The 23,979-nt window shown below is 49.8% G+C and overlaps 1 protein-coding gene across 3 annotated transcripts; it reads left to right on the top strand.

Annotated features, from left to right (window-relative positions):
- Positions 1-5,575: 5,575 nt before the first annotated feature.
- Positions 5,576-23,540, top strand: POPDC2 (popeye domain containing 2). 3 transcript variants are annotated; one of them, XM_060236794.1, is made up of 4 exons: positions 5,576-6,069; positions 11,348-11,456; positions 18,032-18,419; positions 23,212-23,540. In XM_060236794.1, the coding sequence occupies exons 1-4, from the start codon at positions 5,576-5,578 to the stop codon at positions 23,295-23,297; spliced, it is 1,077 nt and encodes a 358-aa protein (XP_060092777.1). In that variant the 3' UTR covers positions 23,298-23,540. The 3 variants fall into 3 exon arrangements, with proteins under 3 accessions (XP_060092777.1, XP_060092775.1, XP_060092776.1); XM_060236792.1 differs by having other exon boundaries at positions 18,032-18,552; positions 23,212-23,464; XM_060236793.1 differs by having other exon boundaries at positions 18,032-18,556; positions 23,212-23,464.
- Positions 23,541-23,979: the final 439 nt, after the last annotated feature.

Raw genomic sequence — 23,979 nt, 5'->3', positions numbered from 1 at the left:
GAGCCAAGTTCTAACTTCTGTAGCTCGGCTGCAAGCTTTGGTTCTGTTGGTTCTGAAACTCAGCATTCACCTTTTCTCTCTGGAGACGTGGCTGATGTAGTCAACAGCCGTTCCAAAGCAGGCTGGAAAAAAGAATCTTAAAAAGTTCTATAGCAAGCCGGGCAAATGCAGGCCAGTAGTGGGAGAATTCACGTTTCTTTAAAGACATTTGGCATTCTTTGGCATGCATGATGTTTGTAAGATTTTAATTTTGTCCTTCCTGGGAGGCTTTTTGCCACCACACCTGCACACGACGTCAACACACAGGTTGTGGAGCAGAACGGGCCGCAGGTAACAGATGGCCCTAGCAAGCCAGAGTCTGCTTAGAAATGCCTGTTAGTCTCCTTTCCCACAGCTGAGCAGAATCCCCCCCGTACTGGCACAAGCACCCTAGTACCGCCCTTCTGGTAAAAGCATCGCTATAGCAGCAGCAACACTCTGCCCGTAGCAGGGGTGGGAAGAGGGCAGCAAAGGTCAAACTTCCCCAGAGATCTTCAGCCCCTTCTCCCTAAAGCCAGCCAGCAGACAGCCTCCCCTTCTGGAGAAAAGCAGCCGTTATCACCTCTCTCCATGCATGCCGCTTGTCCCCCCCCCTCCCCCACAGAAGCAAGTCTGATGAAACCTAGCTCCATCTGGCTTTGTATATTTCCTATCTTTCTCCCCAGTGGTGACCCAAAGCAGCCTACGCCATTCTCCTCTCATAGAATCCTAGAGTTGGAAGTGACCTCCAAGGTCATCTAGTCCAACCCCCCTGCACAATGCAGGAAACTCACAAATCCCTCCCCCTAAATTCACAGGATCCTCATTGCTGTCATGTGGCCATCTAGCCTCTGTTTATAAACCTCCGAGGAAGGAGAGCCCACCACCTCCCGAGGAAGCCTGTTCCACTGAGGAATCGCTCTAGTGGTCAGGAAGTTCTTCCTCATGTTGAGCTGGAAACTCTTGATTTAATTTCAACCTTTTGTTCTGGTCCTACCTCCCGGGGCCACAGAAAACAATTCCACACCATCCTCTTTATGACAGCCCTTCAAGTACTTAGAGATGGTGATCATATCACTTCCCAGCCGACTCCTTTCCAGGCTAAACATCCCCAGCTCCTTCAGCCTTTGCTCATAGGACGTGGTCTCCAGACCCCTCACCATCTTCGTCCTCCTCTGGAACCGTTTCAGCTTGTCTATATCCTTCTTAAAATGTGGTGCCCAAAACTGAATACAATACTCCAGGTGAGTTCTTACCAGAGCAGAGTGAAGCGATACCATCACATCACGTGATCTGGACACTAAGAATCATAGAGTTGGAAGGGACGTCTAGGGTCATCTAGTCCAACCCCCTGCACAATGCAGGAAACTCACAAACACCTCCCCCAAAATTCACAGGATCTTCATGGCTGTCAGATGGCTATCTAGCCTCTGTTAAAAAATCTCAGAGGAAGGAGAGCCCACCACCTCCCAAGGAAGCCTGTTCCACTGAGGAACTGCTGTAACGGTCAGGAAGTTCTTCCTAATGTTGAGACGGAAACTCTTTTGATTTAATTTCAACCCATTGGTTCTGGTCCTACCTTCCGGGGCCCCAGAAAACAATTCCACACCATCCTCTGTATGACAGCCCTTCAAGTACTCATAGAGTTGGAAGGGGCCGTAGAGACCATCTAGTCCAACCCCCTGCTCCGTGCAGGATCAGCCTAAAGCATCTCCGGCAAATAATCATCCAGCCGCGTTTTGAAGATCGCCAACGAAGGGGAGCTCGCCACCTTCCTAGGCAGCTGGTTCAGCCTCTGAACTTACGCTTGACTGTAATTTTTTTTTATTCCTTTTCTCCCAATGACCTTGTGAGGTCGGTTAGGCTGAGCTTCACACGGCACAAGTTGGGATTTGAATCCGGATCTCCCAGGTCCTCAACGGGCACTGACTACTAACACTACGCTGGCTCTAGTAGCTGTCCAAAAACCCTCAAATGCAGGTCAGCACCTCGTGAGTCAGATCCCAGTCGTTACCAGTCCTCACAGCGAGACTGCAGCCCCTGTTCGCACACCTGGAGCTGTTCACACACCTGAAGATGGCTAGAGCCTGATCGCATAGTGCAGATCTTATGACTAGCCTCAGGTCACCCAGCAAGCTACCTGGCACAAGCGGGGATTTGAACCTGGCTCTGCCTAGAGCCTAGGCCAACACCAGATGCTGGGAGGGTTCCCATAAGCACCACCTGCTTGTGATACAGGTGGAGTTTGGGGAAAGAGGAGAACTGGTCAAAAGGCTGTTGTAATTTTTACTGCGTAGCAGGGAAGAAAAAGAGATTCCCCCCCTCCCCTTTCCTTGGTGGTTTTCCTTTTCCCTTCACACCCCTTCGCTGATAACGCAGGGCTGCACATAGCACTTCACAGCTGTTAATCTTTGAGAAACAGCCGTAGCCAGCGTATCAGTCAAAGCTGATAAAAGGTGCTGCGTTCCACATAGGAGAGTTGGGTCTCCAAACCGAAGGGCTGGATCTTCCCCGTCCTCTGTCACCTACCTCTTTCCCACTCCCCGCTGACCTTCAGGCTGGTCTTGGCACCCTTCAACGGCGGTGGGCTTGTTAAAAGTCCGTAAAGGCAAACTGGAAGTGCTAAATAACTGAAAAGAAGAGCAGGCACCTCTTGGGATTCCACAAATGGCAACAGGGATGTGGGGTCCAGAAGGGGAGCGTGTGGTCTTCTGGTTATATTGGGGAGTGGGGTGCTCAGTTCCTGGAGTGCTCCAGGGAAGTGTTCTCCATTCAACGGCTGACACAGGGCCAGGTTTCCCAGGGGTGCCTTGTGGCTGCCCACCTCAGGGTCAGGCGGAATTGCTGGCGGAAACCGGGGAGGGGTGTCAGCTTGGGAGCAAGACTGCCAGTGTGTGTCCACAACCGCCTCTGTCCTCTTCCTCCACCTCTGGTCCTTGGCCTGAAAGGACCAGGTGGACGAGCCATCAATAGAAAAGGGCACTAGGTAGGGCAGGCACGTCTGCACCTGTTGACGGTATCCCACAGTAGAAGGAGAACATGGAAGGCTTTCGAACAGGCCCTCCTCGCGAACGTATTCTCTACTGAAAAGAACAGGTAATTTTCAAGGTGGGTGCTGTATGCAGGAAGGCTACTGATTTGGGGTTTTCTGGCTCTTTTCTTCCTACCCCAGGGGACCAGGAGGGGAAGGAGCCTCAGCCAATAGAAGGAAGAGAGGCTTGGCTCAGTAGCTCTGCTGTGTGATTGAGAGAACTTGGCAAAGCAAGCTCTGCCTTCCCTCCTTCCTCCCCAGGGGAGAGGCCTCAGCCAATGGAGAAAATAGAGGGTTTGTCCTGTAGCCCCTGTGCGATTGAGCAAGCCTAGCAGAGCAAGCTGTGATGCAGAAGGAAGCAAGAGAGAAGAAGAAGGAAGTAGATGACAGCCAGTTGCTTGGTGGTCTGATAGGAGCCCTCCGGGAGCCTGATTCTGCCCCTGGGCTGCATGCTTGACACCCCTGCCGTACTGGGTAAGTGTCCTATTGGCTGAGCTGCTGTGATGGTTTATAATGGAAACGGCCAAGAAGGCGTCGAAATGATTGCAAAGTGTTGGCATGCAGAGAGAAAAAAAACAAGGTGTGAAATATAGATTATGCCTAATGGGTTTTCAGTAAAATTCACCTTGAGGAATCAGTTGGGCCAGGGGTCCCCCAACCTTTCTGAGCCTGTAAGAACCTTGTGAATTTTGACACAGTCGTAGCTGTGGCCACAAAATGGCTGCCACAGGAAATGGTACCAGCCACAAAATGGCTGCCACAGGAAATGGTACCAGCCACAAAATGGCTGCCACAGGAAATAGTACTTGCCACAACATGGCTGCCACAGGAAATGGTACCAGCCACAAAATGGCTGCCACAGGACGTGGAGCATGCACACCAGGGAAGCCAAAGTGCAAGGGAGAAGAGGGTAATTTTTAAAAAATGCACTGAGAGCAAGAGAATAAAACCAACCATATGGCAGTAGTTGCCACAGAATTGGTGTTTTCTTACTTCACTTGTTGGGCAAAAACTGCGCCGGCCCCAGCCACTTTCTAAAAACTTAGCGGGCAACACGAAAGGCATTGGCACATGCCATGGTGCCCATGGGCACCACGCTGGGGACCTCAGAGTTCAATAGAGCAGATCCCATTCTTCGTACTTGCCCCCATCTCCCTGTGTCTAACGGTTGCACAGCTGGTCGAGACCACTTCAAAAATAGAAAAAAGTCCCCAGATATTTCTTGAATTGGACTTGGCAACCCTACCTAGCCTGCAGAGGTCTCTTCCCTCCTCTGCCTTCCCCGGGCCCTTCCTCCAAAAATCCAGGAATTTCCCAACCCAGAGGTGGGAATGCTACAACCCCTCCGTTGACACTCCGTAACATCCAGCTGAGTTCCAGTTAAAGCTCAAAGCTCGCATGGTGTTTTGCACCCATCTGCTTGGTCTTAAAGAAAAGATGGCACAGGATTTGTTCTTGGGTTATTTGGATGTTGTGCAGACCAATATGACTCTACCCTAGGAAGACGAGCAAAGGCGGTTTCTACCTTCCCTTGCTTCCTGTTCCCTTCTAGCTGGCCCTCAGACTCGCTAAAAGGTCATCGGCTCGCGGTGAAGTGTCTTTCTTTGCTGCCTGCTCCGGTCTCCACCCTGCCTTGCTTATCTAGCCTACAGTGGCAAATAATAACCCTCGCTTGCGTGGCCAGACACAAGTCCGGAGCCTGTCTAATTTTAAACGTCCACCTGTCAGCGCTGTCTTTGGAAGCCTCCACGGCTAAAAAAGAAGCACTTCCTAAAACCGAGTTTTGTAGTCTCGCTTCACGGTCCCGTCTTGCTTCCACATATTTCACGAGAGAGGCAATCCTTTGAATTTTTCTATGCTCCCTGCGTGTGTGGTGATAGGAGAGAGAGAGACCCTTCCCTGATAACTGTCTCCAGCAAGGGGCTGCAAAATCAAGATCCGGGCGTGCAAACAATACGGCGTGTAATCTCGTTCCCTGAGTTATGTTAAGTGATGACTGCCCGCCTGGCTTCTCTTCCCCTCTCAGCCGTCGCTTCTTGGATTTCAATTCCAAACATGGTTATCTATTTGGGGTCTTTCCATTGCCCCGTGCTATACATTCCAGCTTCAGCCACAAGTGCCCTGGTCTTGGCTCTCCTCCGCCCCTGGCGTGCCCTCCCTGTTGCTCTGACATCGACTCTATTTCCACTTCTCCCATGGCTGGGGAGGGAGCAGGCTGCTGCTAATCTACCCAGCTCCGTTTTCTCAAAGGAAAAGGCCTTGTCCTCTCCAGCGCTGAATTCCTGGCACAGATCGAGACAGTTGGCCGGGTCAGGGACCCCCTGCAAGTGTGCCGAGAGAGCCGTTCGGTCCACTCCCATCGGGGTGTGTTCGTCCCAGCGTTGTTTCGTGCGAACATCTCCCTAATTTCCAAAATGTTGCTCTACGATTTGCAAAGAGGCAGAGCCACTGTTTAGTTCCCGTTCCGACAATCGGATTCCCTTGTTGCAGTGCAGTGCCACGTTCGTGGCAGACGGGCCAGGGAATATGAGCGCCAACAGCAGCACTCTTCTGGACCGGATCATTTTCCACCCAACTTTGTGCGACTATTGGAAGCTCTTTTCCGAAGGAGCAGCCTACCACCTGGCCGGCTGCATCCTCCTCCTGGGATTTATGGGAGGCAGCGGCACCTTTGGGGCCATTTACATCTTTGGCTTCTTGGCCGCCGGGTTCCTCTGCATGGCTCTCTGGGGGTGGCTGGATGCGTGCGGGGTGGACATCTTCACCTGGAACTTGCTCCTGGTGCTGATCTGTGCGCTTCAGCTGGCGCACCTCATCTACCAGCTCCGGAAGGACACGGTGTCCGAAGAGTTTGAGAAGCTCTACAAGCAAGTGTGCCAGCCCCTCCAGGTGCCCCTTCAAGTGTACAAGGAAATAGTCAAGTGTTGCGAGGAGCGGGTGCTGCCCTTGGCCAGAGACCAGACCTACGCTGTGGAGGGCAAGACGGCCATCGATCGCCTGTCCCTTTTGCTGTCGGGCAGGTAGGCCTCTCCTCCTTTGCCAGGCCTGGGGGCAGGGCCACTTGGGGGCTTCCAGAGCCATTAAAAAGGAGGTCAGGGTGGTGTGCTCCACTTCCTTGGCAAGCTTACGGAGAGGAAGGGAAGCATTTGCCGCACACAGGGCTTTTTTTGTAGAAAATGCCCAGCAGGAACTCACTTGCCTGTTAGGCCACACCCCCTGATGTCATCATTGTTTTGCACGAGATTTTTTTTTTAGAAAAAGCCCAGCAGGAACTCATTTGCCTATTAGGCCACACCCCCTGATGCCACCATTGTTTTGCACGAGATTTTTTTTTTAGAAAAAGCCCAGCAGGAACTCATTTGCCTATTAGGCCACACCCCCTGATGCCACCATTGTTTTGTGCAGGGGATTTTTTTTTTAAAAAAAAGCCCAGCAGGAACTCATTTGCCTATTAGGCCACACCCCCTGATGTCACCATTGCTTTGCACAAGGGTGGGGTTTTTGTAGAGAAAGCCCAGCAGGAACTCATTTGCCTATTAGGCCACACCCCCTAATGTCGCAATTGTTTTGCGCGGGGGGGGGGGTTTTGTAGAAAAAGCCCAGCAGGAATTCATCTGTCCATTAGGCCACACCCCCTGATGCCACGGCAGCCAGAACTGTGTTCCTGTGCGTTCCTGCTCAAAAAAAGCCGTGCTGCTTCAGACTTAACCTTGGTCTAAGTTTGGATCCTCATGATGGTGCCCCTTGGCAGCATGGCGCCCACTAACACCTTTCCAGGGATGTTCTGGGAGCTGGAAGTGTTGCCCCCAACATGCTGGTGTCACTTGAAATGACATAGGCACATTGGGGGACAACGGTCTGGTTTTGGGGCAAAACCCTATGGTCAAGTTACCCTCAAATCGTAGAGTTTCCCCCCAAAAAACCAGAGCATTGTTCCCGCCATGCCCACGTCGCTTCCGGGTGATGTAGGCACGTTGTGCGATGTTGCTGTTCGAGGGGTGGATTTCCTCTTGCAAAGCTGGTGGATCCCACAAATGCCTGCAAGACGGGGGATCCCCTGCCCCCACCTGGGAAATGGCAAGTCTTCTCCGTCACCTTGCGCAACCACTTTGTGGCTGTGCCCACCACACTGTGTCAGAATGCTAAGAGTACCCGCAGGCTCAAGAAGGTTGGTCGAAGCAATGGAAAACTTGGTTTGCATAGGATTCCCAGTTCTAGCTTACAAAACAAATGACAGCTTGTGTGAGCCAGCCAGCCTTTGGAGTTGATGCCAAACTAGAATTTGTCACAACCCAGGAAGGGAAGGAATTGGAGTGCGTGGAGGAAGAGGGTCCGGGAAGGATGTGGATCCAGGGGCTGAACGACACATACAACATTTATGGGTTCGTCCCCAGAGCATGCTAACGAGACATCTTCTGGGAGTTCCATTCTGAGTTAATTCCCGGGGGACCCAACCAGCACTTGAGCCATGCTGTAGAGGGAGAGGGGACCGTGCTTGCCAACCTCCAGGTGGGATCTGGAGAGTTCCCGGAGTTACAACTGACCTACAAACGACAGAGATCAGTTCGCTTGGAGGAAATTGCCGCTTTGGAGGGTGGACTCTGGGATCACGTCTCTCCTGACCTCTCCTCCCTGAACTCTGCCCTCACCACACCACCCCCAAATCTTCAGGAGTTTCCCCAAGCTGGTCTTGGCAACCTTTGGGCATAAACCTTTTAGGGTTGCCAAGTCCAATTCAAGAAATATCTGGCGACTTTGGGTGGAGCCAGGAGACATTAGGGGTGGAGCCAAGATCAAGGCTGTGACAAGCATAATTGAACGCCCAAGGGAGTTCTGGCCATCAAATTTAAAGGGACCGCACACCTTTTCAATGCCTTCCTTCAACAGGAAATAATGAAGGATAGGGGCACCTTCTTTTGGGGCTCATAGAATTGGACCCCCTGTTCCAACCTTTTTGAAACTTTGGGGGTATTTTGGGGAGAGGCACTAGATGTTATATTGAAAATGTGGTGCCTCTACACAAAAAAACAGCCCCCCCCCAGAGCCCCAGATACCCGCAGATCAATTCTCCATGATTTTCTATGGGAATAAATCTCCATAGGGAATAACAGAGTTCCCAGCAGACATTTCCCTCTCCTCCCCACCACTTTCTGATAACCCTGAAGCAGAGGGAGGGTCTCCAAACCGGGGGATCCCCTGCCCCCACCTGGGGATTGGCAACCCTAAAACCTTTCCTTTCTCCTGTTTTTTTGACCTAAAATGTCCCTATGGAGCTGCTGTTTACTCCATTGAGAAAACTGATGGGCTCCATTCAGATTTCCTCAGTGGGGCAAACAGCAATTCCCCAAGGCCATTTCAGGTCATGAGAACAGTGCAGCGAAGGTGGATAAAGCCTTTCTTCCCATGTGCTGTGGTTCACATCCAAACTGGGCCCCTGAATGCCTGGGAATTAATAGAAGACATTGGATTTATATCCCGCCCTATACTCTGAATCTCAGAGTCTCAGAGCGGCTCACAATCTCCTTTCCCTTCCTCCCCCACAACAGACACCCTGTGAGGTGGGTGGGGCTGGAGAGAGCTCTCCCAGAAGCTGCCCTTTCAAGGACAACTCCCGCGAGAGCTATGGCTGACCCAAGGCCACTCCAGCAACTGCAAGTGGAGACGTGGGGAAGCAAACCCGGTTCTCCCAGATAAGAGTCTGTGCACTTAACCACTACACCAAACTGGCTTTCTAAAACAAGCCTTCAAGCTCACTTCTGGCCAACCGGACTTTGTGTGGATACCAAGCAGGTGTGTGAACAACGTCTGGCATAGTTGGGCCATGAGGTTCACTGCTGTCTGAACCTAAGGGATGCCAGCTTCCAGGTGGCACCTGGGGATCCTCTGGAGCTACAGCTCATCTCCAGATCACACAGGTCAGTTCTCCTGCAAAATTGGCTGCTTTGGAGGGTGGGCTCTGGGCAATTGTACCCCACCGAGGTCCCTGACCTCCCAGGCTCTGTCCCCAAATCTGCAGGAGTTTCCCAGCCTGAATCTGGCAACCCTAACTGTCTCTCTCCCAAAAAAGCTGTCTTCGCTCAACATCATCGAATCCTAGAGTTGGAAGGGACCTCCAGGGTCATCTAGTCCAACCCCCTGCACAATGCAGGGAACTCACAAATGTTGTTCAGTCGCACAGAGTTTCCCCCGAGTTATAGAGTGCCCCTCTATGGTGTGCCTAGCACAAAAATGTCACTTCCGTGTGACACCATCACACCAGGCATGGAACAGAGCATGAGTAGGATTTCCCACTGATAACAGACAAACCGTCCCCCCCTCCCCCCCCCAAAAAAAACCTCACAAGCTGCTTGGAGAATTGGCTACATCAGGGGTGTGTGAGTTAATATGCAAAGGAGCGCCTGCTACAGAAAAAGCCCTGACAAACAATGCTCTCTCTAAGCTGTGGAGTCTTGTGAGCAAAAATTCTACTTTGTGAGCTCCTGCATAAATTCATGTGTTCTGGGCCCATTTTTTCCTGAGCTGAGGCAAAAATGTGCGCGTCGGAGGCTAAAAAACTGTGAGCTAGCTCACACTAACTCAGAGGGAACACTGCTGACAATTGCTCACACTATAACGTTCCTTTGCCTCAAGCCAAGTCCACCCTGCCACCCCGCCACCTGTGGCCACGCCGCGGCCAGGGAAGCTGAGCTAGACTGGGATCTGAGCAGAAGAGGATGGGCAGCATTCCAGGGGAGTGGAAGCCAGTGGGGTGAGCGGATCTCCGCTGACTGGAGCTCAGTGGTAAATTTAGGGTTCCCAGCATCCCACTGGGGGCAGGGATTCCGCGGATTTCAGGGCCCTCAACCTGCCAGCTTGAAGCCAGCCACCGAGGGGATCCCCGCCCCCAAAGAGCTGTCAGTGTCCGATATGCCCAGCACGATGATGTCACCCAGAAGTGACATTATCATGCTGGGCACGTTGTACAGGGGACACTCTAGCATTTGGGTAAAAAACTCTATGGCACCATAGAGGTTTTTTTTACCCAAATGCTAGAGTGTCTCCTGTGTAACATGCCCAGCGTGATAACATCACTTATGGGTGATGTCATCATGATGTACGTGCTTCCATCCCCCGCCAGCAGGCAGGTATGACCTGGCAACCCTAGGGAATTCAGCAGGACCTGGAGACTGGCAACCCTACAGCCCCAGAAGTTGGTTGGGTGGCTTGGCCAGGAAACTGTCCCTGCCCACGAAGGTGAGCCTTCCACATCCACTGCACGGCCTTCTGGGCTCCAGCCACTTCTGCAGATTCCATTGGATCCTCGTGAAAGATCGTTTGCCCAATGCAAAGAGCCTTTCCTGCTGCTGCTGTGGGGCTTGTTGCACTCAAGACAGTTCCCCCACTAGGCTAGCTGAACGAAGTCATAGGACAATTAGGGTTGCTGGTCTCCAGGTGGAACCTGGAGATTGCCCGGAATTGCAGCCAGTCAGACAACAGACATTAGTTCACTGGGAGGAAATGGCCGCTTGGGAGGGGGGCTCCTATAGCATGAGATCCAGGCCCTCCCCAATCCCACCCTCTACATCTCCAGGAATTTCCTAACCTAGAATTGGCGACCCTAAGAACAAAGGCATTTCATTCCAGAACAAGGGATTTGCACTTGTGCAGCCAGGTTAGGGGAGCCAGGTCTGTGTGGGAGAATAGCTGGAGACGTTGGGAGTGGATCTGGGAGAGGGCGGGGTTTGGGGAGGGGAGGGGCCTCAGCATGGTACAATCCCACCGAGCCCACCCTTCCAAGCAGCCATTTTCTCCAGGGGAGCTGATCTCTGCTAGCTGGAGATCAGGGGTAAAAGCGGGAGGTCTCCAGGCCACACCTGGAGGCTGGCAACCCTGATTCCTGGTTTAAACAGTGGGCATAACTGCAGGGGTTTTTTGGTAGGAAAAGCCCAGCAGGAACTTATTTGTATATTAGGCCACACCCCCTGACATCACCGTTGTTTCACACTGGCCTTTTGGGTAGAAAAAGCCCAGCAGGAACTTATTTGCATATTAGGCCACACCCCCTGACATTACCATTGTTTCACACTGGCCTTTGGGGTAGAAAAAGCCCAGCAGGAACTTATTTGCATATTAGGCCACACACCCCTGACATCACCATTGTTTCACACTGGCCTTTTGGGTAGAAAAGGCCCAGCAGGAACTTATTTGCATATTAGGCCACACACCCTGACACCAAGCCAGCCAGAATTATGTTCCTGCTCAAAAAAATGCCCCGAGTAACTGTATTCTTCAGCACTCTTTCCTTTCCCTCCCCTCTAGGATCCGAGTAAGCCAGGATGGGCAGTTTCTGCACTACGTCTTCCCCTATCAGTTCCTGGATTCTCCGGAGTGGGAATCGCTGCGGCCGTCTGAAGAAGGAACGTTTCAGGTACACAAAAGCAACAACCCACCCCCCCAATCACTGCCCAGCTGCTGTGCTAAGGTGCCAACCTCCAGGTGGGACCTGGAGATATCTTGAAATTACAGCTTCTCATCAGATTACAGTAGACAGTTCCCACATGGAGAAAATGGATGCTTTGGAGGGTGGACTCAACGGCCTTGTACCCCTCTGAGGTCCTTGTCCTCTCCAAATCTCAAGGGGATCGAAAGCTTAAAAGCATCAGTTCATGGCCAAATTGTTGCCTGGGAGCCACGTGTGGCTCTTTCACACATGTTGTGTGGCTCTCGAAGCCCCCACAACCCAGTCGGCTGGCTTGGAGAAAGCATTTCGCTCTTTTAATCAGCTTGGAGAATGCATTTAAAGTTGCTTTCTTTCCACTTCCTCTTCCCTTCTGCTCATCTAATATATTTCCTTCCTTCCTTCCTCCCTCCCTCCCTCCCGGCTCACAAACATCTGCCATTCATGTCTTGTGGCTCTCAGACATCTGGTGTTTGCTCTATGTGGCTATTACATTAAGCCATCAAATGTTGTAAGTTGTAAAAGTATAATCAACTGTAAAATGACAATTAGTGCTTGGGCGTTGTTTGCCAGAGTGAGAGAGAAAAACACCATTCAAAGATGCAGGAAGAGCTCTTTTTACATTACAGGAGCAATTCTTCGATCGCAGAGCAAAGACCTTTAGGCTTATCAACCCCCAAATAAGTCAAACACCAAGGAAAAAAGAAAGGAAAGAAGGTAAATCCTCACGGAGAACGCAGGCAAGCAGCCGTCTCCATCTGCTGACAAACCGGAAGTCTCCCCTCTCACATTAAGCAAGTTTGGCTTTAGTGGTTCTAGATACCCACCTAGAAGTGGGCACACCTAAGTGGTATGTATTAGATTGGAATCACTCACATGTGCCCCCCAACTCCAGTCTGGACTAGAGAATGGCCCTGGATTTCGGTCCCCTGCTAGACGGGCCTTGCGGAACGAATTAGCCCACTGGTTTCTGAGTCTAATAAGGCCAAATAACGGCAGCAGCTGCTTTCGGGCAGCAGACTTAAATGTCAGTCCCGGGACATGCCATGTCACTCGGCCATATTCGACTTCCCCCAGCACCATTCCTTGGTCTTGAGCCAAGGAGGCCCCTGGGCACTAGGAGGCCTCCGCATACCTTGGCCTGCTTCTCGCCACCCTCCCTGGCATGTCAGCGTCTCGTTTACACACCCCAGCGAGCGAAACGTGGGGTGGGCTTTAAGAGCCAAACAGCCAGCTCTCTGAAGTTGGCCTTTTGGAACTGCCTGCTCCTTCTGCGAAAATTCAGACGAAACACAAAGCATATTTTGCTATACTGGCTTGATATAGGGATCTATGTGGGGAGCCTAGCAGAAGCAAGGAAGGTCCTAGAAGCAGGTAGCAAAACTGCAGACCCCACACGACAGGTTAGTTCCTCATCCCCACCACTAGGGTTGCCTGGTCTGATTCAGGAAATATCTCAAGACTTTGGGGGTGGAGCCAGGAGACCTTGGGGGTGGAGCCAGGGGGTGGACCCAGGCTGTGACAAGCATGATTGAACTCCCGAGGGAGTTCTGGCCATCACATTTAAAGGGACCAGGTTCCTTTAAAATGTCTTCCTTCTATTGAAAATAATAGAGGATGGGGGTACCTTCTTTTGGGGTCCATAGACTTGGACCACCTATTCCAATGTTTTTGAAACTTGGGGGAGGATTTGAGGAGAGGCACCAGATGCTATGCGTAAAATTTGGCACCTCTATCTCAAAAAATAGCCCGCCCCTCATAGAGCCCCAGATACCCACAGATTGATTCTCCATTATACCTTATGGGGACCGGTCTCCATAGAGTATAATGGAGTGCCCAGTGGACATTCAAATGAAGAAGATGATATTGGATTTATATCCCGCCCTCCACTTCGAAACTCAGAGCGGCTCACAATATCCTTTATCTTCCTCCCCCACAACAGATACTCTGTGAGGTGGGTAGGGCTGAGAGAGCTCTTGCAGCAGCTGCCCTTCCAAGGACAACTCCTAGGAGAGCTCTGGCTGACCCAAGGCCATTCCAGCAGGTACAAGTGGAGGAGTGGGGAATCAAACCCGGTTCTCCCAGATAAGAACCCGCACACTTAACCACTACACCAAACTGGCTCCCTCCCTCCCCTTGCTTTCTGATAACCCTCCCAAACTAGGGGATCCCCTTCTCTCAACTGGAGATTAGCAACCCTACCCACCACCCCACCTGCAGGCCTTGCCCAGGTTCGTTCTTTCTTCCTGATGTTCTGTAGTCTCCCGCAAAATGTAAACCACCAAACAGTTTCTCTGTCTTTCCTCTTCACTGTCCCCATTTATATACAGGGGGAAAAGATTCCCAAATCAGCAAGAAACATCAACCTCCTTTGGGTTATCCACCTCCAGGTAGTGGGGGAAGCGAAAGCCAAAAAAGCTCAGGGTTGTGATTACTAGGTGATACTTTACTAGCAGCTAGAACTCATGAAAAAATGTATACAGAACTCTTTCCAAAATATATATATTAACAATCAAACCAGCTGAACAATGAACAGCTCAATATTTGCAATCACGTTGACTTGAAAAAAGAAGCCCCTGTATTTGGGGAATAGTTCAAAGCACTTCATACATTGTCTTTCACATCCCACAAGGAGTACGGTCTTTACAATGGAGATCTACTCCTTTCTAGAAGCTCCTGTGGATGTTAATAGATGATCTCTGATGTCGCTGCCTGTTCCGACAACGGATCGCTAGCTGTATGAAGCTGTTTCAACAAGAGCTTCATCAGGCGAACAAGCTAGGGACTCATGCTACCTCCAAGTAGCAACTGGAGATCCCCTGGCTTACAACAGATCTCCAGGTGACAGAAATCATTTCGCCTGGGGAAAATGGCATTATCTCCTGCTGAGGTCCCTCCCTTCCCCAGACCCCTCACCCTTCTCAGGCTCCACCCCAAATTTCCAGATATTTCCTAAACGAAGGGGAAGCCATTTGTTCCTTCTTCAAGGATATTGATTTGGGACTTCGGAATTTTCTCTTCAGAAACATTACCTATAGAGGAGCCTGTCTAGTGTTTGGGACTATTTACCATTTATTGTTTGGTTTAATGTATCAAAGACATTTTCAGGCTTACCAATGTTATCTTTATGCAAAGGCGTTGCATGTGCTTCCAACGGGAGCACAGAATAATTTTGTTTAGTGGCAACACTTTTCAAAAATAGCCCGTGCAGAGCTTTTACGGGTTGTTATTTTGAGCCTCATTAGAATGAAGAACTGGATGGACCTCAGAATACAAGACCCTCGAGGACCCTGAAGATACAAGGGGGAGGGTAGCTCTGTGTACCTCTGTTCCCGGTTGCCCCATCCTGGCATTGTGTTTTTTTAAAAAATGAATTAATTTAAAGGGCACCAGGGTAACATTATATAGTGTGGCAGGTGGCACATAGGGCTATTCTGTGTTTAACTCGCTCCTAAGTTCTTGTTTCTTTGTGTGTGTGTGTGTCTTTTGTTTCACACATTTCTGCTCCCTCAAATGGCTGATTCAGTATCACATGGCTTTATTTCCAGCATAAAGAACCTGCAGTTTAAATTTGCAGGGAGACAGGCTACAGCGAAAGTCGTGTGATATTGATTCAACTAGTGCAGAACGCTGCGGCACGGCTGTTAATGGGGCTACCACGACGGGAGCACATTCGGCCAGTGCTGAGAGAGCTGCACTGGTTGCCTGTTGTGTTCCGAGTTCGCTTCAAGGTGTTGGTACTAACCTTTAAAGCCCTTTATGGTCAGGGACCTGCCTATCTACGGGACCGCCTTTCCCCATATATCCCCCAGAGAGCACTGCGATCAGGGACAAAAAATCTGCTGTCTGCCCCTGGCCCAAAAGAAGCCAGGCTATGCGTAACAAGATCCAGGGCTTTCTCGGTGGCAGCACCAGAACTTTGGAACACCCTCCCAGAAGCTATAAGGGCCCTGCGGGATTTGTCGGCGTTCCGCAGGGCCTGTAAGACCGACCTGTTTAGACAGGCCTTTCTGGTTGACTGAAAATGGGCTGCCACCGGACATCCTACAGAAGCTGGCGATCATAGTCAGAACCCAATACCGCCAGACTGGATTGAGACAGCGCAAATAGTTTTAAATTGATAAGTGAACTATGTTTTTATATGTTTTATGGAATTGATTGTTTTTATGATATTGTAAGCCGCCCTGAGTCCGCTTGCGGAGAGGGCGGGATATAAATGTAAAGTAATAAATAAATAAATAAATAAATAATAAATCGCTAGAGAACATAAGAACATAATGTCAGGCGTGGGTTCATTGAAGATCACAAGAACGCAGACTTAGTGGTTTTAAAACAAAGTGGCATTTATTGGAAGCTTCAGCGTTACTCCAAGCAAGCAGGTAAATTGGAACTGATAGGGATTGTTTCAATCTATGGTTATTTATCCCCCTACTTCAAAGCATTCACATCTACTGCTTTTGCATATGAGACATTCCCAGCGCTTCCCCCCTTATATGCAAATGGCTGCTTTTGCATATGAGACATTCCCAGCGCTTCCCCCCTTATCTTTTCCGTTGGTGGTTACATTGCCCAGAGGCGCTGGCCTTGGAGCCTCCGGGGAGGAGGTGAGAAGCTGGCACCTACGGTTGGCTTCAAAGACTCTTGGCAACCTTTGATAGTCCTGGGAAACGGCACTCTACTCTTCCCCCCTCCCTCCTAGTTAACCCCGTTTCTGGTTAGTAAGAATCCCTCCATGCATTTATGATTATGGTTAGTAGCATTGCTTAATGGCATTATGAATGAACAGAGCCTGACACGTAAGAGAAGCCATGTTGGATCAGGCCAATGGCCCATCCAGTCCAACACTCTGTGTCACATAAGAGAAGCCCTGTTGGATCAGGCCAATGGCCCATCCAGTCCAACACTCTGTGTCACACAGTGGCAAAAAAAATTATATATATATATATATATACATTTACATATATACACACTGTGGCTAATAGCCACTGATGGACCTCTGCTCCATATTTTTATCCAATCCCCTCTTGAAGCTGGCTATGCTTGTAGCCGCCTCCACCTCCTGTGGCAGTGAATTCCACATGTTAATCACCCTTTGGGTGAAGAAGGACTTCCTTTTATCCGTTCTAACCCGACTGCTCAGCAATTTCATCAAATAGTCTTTGCCAATTTTGTTATGTATCCACGCGGTGTCACTGGAGAACTCACTGTTGAGAAACCTTGACCTCTTATACCATCCTTCCCCCAGTTTGTGTGCCCCCTTCTTGTTGTATCACCTCCAGATTGAACAACAATTGAGCCTGAAAGTATTTCCAAGTCGAATTAATCTCTTCTGAGAAGCTGGGAGGAGCCTGAGGCCTGGTAGTAGAGCATCTGCTTTGCATGCAGATGGTCCCAGGTTCAATTCCCCACATGTCCGGTTAAGAATAAGGCAGTTGCTTCTGACCCTGGCGAGCTGCTGCCAATTTATGTAGACAATATTGACCGTACGTTTTCGAAGGCTTTCATGACCGGAGTTCATTAGTTGTCGTAGATTTTCTGGGCTGTATGGCCATGGCCTTGGCGTAGTAGTACCTGATGTTTTGGCAGCAGCACTGACTGGCATCCTCAACGGTATAACACAGAAAGATAGAGTTCGAGAATATCATGTGGTCAAAGAACTCGATCTTTCTGCATTATACCTCTGAGGATGCCGGTCACAGCTGTTGGCGAAACGTCAGGTACTATTATGCCACGACCAATACTCCCTCTAAGCTTTGGGGTCTTGTGAACAAAAATTCTACTTTGTGAGCTACTGGCATTATAGTTGTGAGCTACTGCATAAGCTATTGTGCTCTGGGGTCATCCTTCCTGAGCTAAGACAAAAATGTGTGAGCTGGAGGCTAAAAACCTGTGAGCTAACTCATCTTAGAGGAAACACTGGCCGAGACCGTGGCCATAAAGCCCGGAAAATCTACAACTAATAATACTGACCTTTACGGACTGATGGTTTGATTCCGTATAAGGCAGCTTCATTTAGGGAGGGGCTATGCCTCACACTAAATTGATCTCTTCAGATCTCAGAAGCTAAGCAAAATCAGCCCTGGCTAATTTTTGGATGGGAGATCTCCAAGGAATACCAGGGAGGCTGGGTGGAGGCAGGCCACCTCTGAACGTTTCTTGCCTTGAAAACCTTAATGGGTCACTCTACGTCAGCCACAACTTAATGGTACTTTCCACCACCACCATGGCTCAGTGGTGGAGCATCTGCCTGGCATGCAGAAGGTCCCAGGTTCAGTCCTCGGCACCTCCAGTTAAAAGGGCTTAGGTGGGAATTGATGTGAAAGACCTCAACCTGAGGCCTTGGAGAGAGGCTGCCATTTTGAGTAGACAATACTGACCTTGATGGACCATGGACTTTCAGTATATTTGGCATAAATCTCTTCCATCTCACATCTTTGGAATCCTCCTGTGACTTCCAGCTGCAGATAGTAATCCTGAAGGTAAGATGCTGGTTTTGTTACCTCACAGCCGAAATGTCACCTCTCTGCTTCCCTTTCCCTTGGCAGGTCACTCTGACAGCTGAGACAGACTGCAGCTTCATCACCTGGCCACGGAGGCAGCTCTACTCGTTGCTGGCCAAAGAGCGTTACATCGCCCGTCTCTTCTCCGTCCTCCTCGGCTACGACATCTCCGAGAAGCTGTACGCCTTGAACGAAAAGCTTTTTGCCAAGTTCGGCCTTCGCTTCGACATCCGTCTGCCCAGCCTCTACCATGTCCTGGGGCCTGCCTCTTCAGATGCTGAGGTGGAGCAAGAGCTGGCTGAGCCTGAGGAACCGCCCGTGCCCTTACGCCCGCCGACCTTTGTCCAGACAGCTCCCCCAGCCTCTCGCGCACCTCTTCCCACTGCCCCCCCGGCCCCTGTCAGGATACCTCGGCCTGACAGTGACCTGTCTGGTGAGGACTCTACCAGTCTTGTACTGGAAGATTTTGCTGAAATGACAGGGTCCTTTATGGACTATGTGAGCGAAGGGGAGTATATGAAGTGAGGGCACTTCTAACATGGGCACACGACACCCTGTGTAAGTAAGTAAGTACTGTTTGTGGCACTAGAAGGAAACACAAGTGTGTGTGGCTGATCTGTCCAGCATGCTGTGTCCACCATTCTCCTGCTTGACCCGTAGCTCATTGGCTTCAGGGGGATGGTTACTGCCCTTCTTGTCTTATTGAGGTATCCCAGTCCAGTTTGTGTGAGATTTGGAGGCCTAGGTGTACCAGGGCCCTGACCTTGATCGCTCAGGCTAGCCCAGTCTCATCACATCTTGGAAGTAGGGTTGCCAAATCCAATTCAAGAAATATCTGGGGACTTTGGGGGTGGAGCCAGGAGACATTGGGGTGGAGTTAGGAGCAAGGGTGTGACAAGCATCATTGAACTCCAAAGGGAGTTCTGGCCATCACATTTCAAGGGACCGCACACCTTTTGAGAGCCAGTTTGGTGTAGTGGTTAAGTGTGCGGACTCTTATCTGGGAGAACCAGGTTTGATTCCCCACTCCTCCACTTGCACCTGCTGGAATGGCCTTGGGTCATCCATAGGTCTGGCAGAGGTTGTCCTTGAAAGGGCAGCTGCTCTGAGAGCCCTCTCAGTCCCACCCACCTCACAAGGTGTCTGTTGTGGGGGAGGAAGATAAAGGAAATTGTGAGCCGCTCTGAGACTCTGATATTCAGAGTGGAGGGTGGGATATAAATCCAATATCTTCTTCTTCCTTCCATAGGAAATAATGAAGGATAGGGGCACCTTCTTTTGGGGCTCATAGAATTGAACCTCCTGGCCCAATCTTGTTGAAACTTTGGGGGTATTTTGTGGAGAGGCATTGGATGCTATACTTCCAATTTGGTGCCTCTACCTCAAAAACTAACCTCCCCAGAGCCCCAGGTACCTGCGGATCAATTCTCCATTACTTCTTATAGGAAAAAGTCTCCATAGGGAATAATAGAGTTCCCAGCAGACATTTCCCTCCCCCCGCTTTCTGATGACCCTAAAGAAGAAGAAGATATTGGATTTATATCCCGCCCTCCACCCTGAAGAGTCTCAGAGCGGACCCTGAAGGGGGGGGGGGCTCCAAACCAGGGGATCCCCTGCCCCCACCTGGGGATTAAGTAACCCAATATCAATAGAGAATCACAGATAAATGACTAGCAAGGGAGCCCCTAAGGGTTCTGTGACCGAACCAGCCTCCAATATGCTCAACAAATTCTCATTAAAGTTTATAACAGAAACAGAAACAAACACTTAGAGCAATAAATTGTACATAAGATGAAATCATACAATATGCATGGTCCTTAGAAAGGACAAAATAGGTGAAGTTCAACAATATGCACAGTCTTTCTTGGGACCAATACTCCTTCAAATGGCGGCTCTCTGCCTCCGTTTCTCCATGGTCGCTGGAGCACCACATTATAAACATCACTTACATTGCACTTGAAGGATTGAGTTCCATTGTCAATTTTGTAATTTTTTGCATTAAGCCTGTGGAAGCTTCAGAGGAACGGAGGCAGAGAGGCGCCGCCTTCGTAGCTGTCTGCTACTGTTGGCTTTTTTTCTGCAGCAGTTTGATTCGTGAAGAAGACTCTACTTTGCCAGTTCTTGGTTGAAACCATTTGAAGGAGTATTGGTCCCAAGAAAGACTGTGCATATTGTTGAACTTCACCTATTTTGTCCTTTCTAAGGACCATGCATATTGTATGATTTCATCTTATGTACAATCTATTGCTCTAAGTGTTTGTTTCTGTTTCTGTTATAAACTTTAATGAGAATTTGTTGAGCATATCGGAGGCTGGTTCAGTCACAGAACCCTTAGGGGCTCCCTTGCTACCCACCTGGGGATTGGCAACCCTACTTGGAAACTAAGCAGCTAGTATTTGGATGGGAGACATCTGAGGGATACCAGGGTTGTGACGCAGACGCAGGCAATAGCACACCACCTCTGAACGTCTCTTGCCTTGAAAGCCCTGTGGGGCTCACCACAGGGCTGTGACTTGATGGCGCTTTCTACCACCAGACATTCTGGGAAGTTATTGCCTCTTAATGCCCCATACCAGAAGGTGTTGGTGCCTTAGCTGTTGTGGTGATGCCTCAGTGGAGGTTAGGGTGACCTGCGAGTGATGCTATCTCGCCGGCGATGTCGTGCGCTGGCCACTCTAGGCATTTCTGGGGGGAACTCTATGGTTTTCCTGGACGCTCTACCATTTTTGGGAGGTAAAAACTCTGTGGTACCTATTGTACCATAGAGTTTTCCCTCCCAAAAATGCTAGAGCGTCCAGTAAAACCATAGAGTTTTCCCAGAAATGCCTGGAGCATCCGGTGCACAACATTGCCTGGTGATGATGTCACTCGTGGGTGATGTCATCGCGCCAGCAATGTTGGAGTAGGGCCCCCCCGCCAGCCCAATGTGGGCAAACCCCTACCCAGTCTGTGGGCTTGGCAGCCGTAGTGGCGGTAAGAAGGGATTCTGCACCTAAATCACTTTAAAAGGAGGGGGGGGATCCCAGTGAATGCATTGAATGGCTGCTGAGCCCAAGTTCTCAGAATTCAACAGCAGCTTCTGACAATGATTCCGATGTTGAATTTGGCTTGTCTCAAATTCAGAATAGAGGCTCTAGTTGCAAATGCCACAGCCTAGGATTGCCAACCTCCCGGTGGGTTAGGAGCCCTAGCGTGCCACAAGGAGGGGTGTCTCAACACAAAAATCGTGGCTTAATAACGAACAAAAAATTAACGCTCTCTATTTAAACAATACCTCTCAATATTTGAAAAACCATTTCATTGAAAATTGTATTCAACAGCAATTCATATGAAACATTACACTAAATATAGACAACTCCCAAATCCATTTTCCAGCAATGTGAGATCAAAGATTGAATTTTAAAGTCTCTTTTAAACATGCATGTCAGTTTCCGACTTCAGATGCTAAAGTTCAGTTCTGCCGCTCCCGCGGTTGAATTAAAGTGCCGGTGCTCAGAAAAGTGCTGTGTGGAGAAACTTCCTGTTTTCTTTCCTTTGCGAATTTATCCATGAGAGTTTCATATTGCACATTTAAAGCTTCATTGCACTTGAGTGATTTAAGAGAAGTGGGGGTAGAGAAAGCCTCTGACAGCCTCCTCGGAGAGGCATTTCCCACACACAGCATCCGGCATGGAGATTTTCTTCTCTTAAATCACTCGAGTGGAATGAAGCTTTCAATGTGCAATATGAAACCCTAATGGATAAATTGGCAAAGGAAATAGGAAGTTTCTCTACACAGCACTTTTCTGAGCACCGGCACTTTAATTCAACCGCGGGAGCGGCAGAATCGAACTTTAGCATCTGAAGTCAGAAACTGACACATTTAAAAGGGACTTTAAAATTCAACCTTTGATCTCACATTACTGGAAAATGGATTTGGGGATTGTCTATATTTGGTGTAATGTTTCATATGAATTGCTGTTGAATACAATTTTCAATGAAATGGTTTTTCAAATATTGAGAGTTATTGTGGAATTCACTGCCACAGGAGGTGGTGATGGCTACAAGCATAGCCAGCTTTAAGAGGGGATTGGATAAAAATATGGAGCAGAGGTCCATCAGTGGCTATTAGACACAGTATATATATATGTGTGTGTGTGTGTGTGTACACACACATATATTGGCCACTGTGTGACACAGAGTGTTGGACTGGATGGGCCATTGGCCTGATCCAACATGGCTTCTCTTATTTTCTTATGTGACACAGAGTGTTGGACTGGATGGGCCACTGGCCTGATCCAACAGGGCTTCTGTTATGTGACACAGAGTGTTGGACTGGATGGGCCACTGGCCTGATCCAACAGGGCTTCTCTTATGTGACACAGAGTGTTGGACTGGATGGGCCATTGGCCTGATCCAACATGGCTTCTCTTATGTTCTTATGTGACACAGAGTGTTGGTCTGGATGGGCCATTGGCCTGATCCACCATGGCTTCTCTTATTTTCTTATGTGACACAGAGTGTTGGACTGGATGGGCCACTGGCCTGATCCAACAGGGCTTCTGTTATGTGACACAGAGTGTTGGACTGGATGGGCCACTGGCCTGTTCCAACAGGGCTTCTCTTATGTGACACAGAGTGTTGGACTGGATGGGCCACTGGCCTGATCCAACAGGGCTTCTGTTATGTGACACAGAGTGTTGGACTGGATGGGCCATTGGCCTGATCCAACATGGCTTCTCTTATGTTCTTATGTGACACAGAGTGTTGGACTGGATGGGCCATTGGCCTGATCCAACATGGCTTCTCTTATGTTCTTATGTGACACAGATTGTTGGACTGGATGGGCCATTGGCCTGATCCAACATGGCTTCTCTTATGTTCTTATGTGACACAGAGTGTTGGACTGGATGGACCTTTGGCCTGATCCAACATGGCTTCTCTTGTGTTCTTATTGTTTAAAAACAGAGTGTTAATTTCTGTTCGTTATTTAGCCATGATTTTTGTGTTGTTTGATAACCTCCTGGTGGGGCCTGGAGATCTCCTGGAATTGTGACTGATCTCCAGGTAATCGCAATCAGGAACCCCAGTTAGGGTCACCAGTGTGTGTGGATGGGTGGTGAGGAGGAGGATCCCAGGAGAAAATTTAACAAAGCAAAATAATGCCTTGTCTACTTATGGGGAGTTCTTACTGTGGACTCAACTGATTCCAGAAGGGAATAACAGTGTCTCTTTTCTTCTTGCAGCCTCTGGAAGCCTCCCGAGAAATAATCGCCAGGCCCTCGCAAAAGGGCGAGCCCCGCTGGCTCCCACTCAGACCCCAGAACTCTAGGGAGAAACCATTTGGGACTGCAAAGGCCGCCCCCGCATGACCAATCACCCATGTCTGATCTGAACAGTGTTCATTATTTGTGTGTCAGTGTGTGTACTTCACAGACACCTGCATTACACTCTCGAAGCACCTGCATGAGACTGGCGTGTGTTGGTAGGACACCTTCCCACAGCACTGGCTTTCTCGGTGAGTCTGTATTCCTGAGCACTTGGGACGAGGTTCTGCCATTAAACATTGTGGAAAGACAATGGTGTAGCTAGTCAAAGGCCTTGGCTCTCTGTTGAGGGCCTGTCAATTCAGCCTGGGGCCTGGGAGGGTACTTTTTTTGGGGGGGAGGGGGTTGTCCGTAAGACCTGCCTGAGCATCTCACCAGAATGGGGCTGATCACCTCGCTGGAAAACGTACCCTGCTCACCTTTGGGGCTCTGTCTCCTGTGGTAGACAGCGCAGTCGCTGAGCTGAAATGTGGAAGATATTGGCCAAGATGACCTCTCTCAAGAAGATGGAGACCGCCACAGATCATGTGTGTCTTGTTGGGCACGCTTTTGAAAGGGCCAGGAAGCAGCTGAAGCAACTATGCTTTGCCTCCCAGCTGGAGAAATGCCTGTGGAGGCAACGAGGGGGAAGAAGGGCGGCAGTTTCCCAGCCATTTCTGAGGCAAAGGCGGCTGTCTGGAGAATGGC

Source organism: Heteronotia binoei, chromosome 4 (assembly GCF_032191835.1).
Source record: "Heteronotia binoei isolate CCM8104 ecotype False Entrance Well chromosome 4, APGP_CSIRO_Hbin_v1, whole genome shotgun sequence".
NCBI lineage: Eukaryota > Metazoa > Chordata > Lepidosauria > Squamata > Gekkonidae > Heteronotia > Heteronotia binoei.
This window is presented reverse-complemented; position numbering and strand designations above follow the sequence as displayed.

What these genes read in the sequence shown, in the direction of transcription:
- POPDC2 (XM_060236792.1), top strand. Translation starts at nt 5,576, where the DNA reads ATGAGCGCCAACAGCAGCACTCTTCTGGACCGGATCATTTTCCACCCA. An exon ending in TCCCTTTTGCTGTCGGGCAG is followed by an intron (nt 6,070 to 11,347) that starts GTAGGCCTCTCC and finishes CCTCCCCTCTAG; the next exon opens with GATCCGAGTAAGCCAGGATG. An exon ending in CTGAAGAAGGAACGTTTCAG is followed by an intron (nt 11,457 to 18,031) that starts GTACACAAAAGC and finishes TTCCCTTGGCAG; the next exon opens with GTCACTCTGACAGCTGAGAC.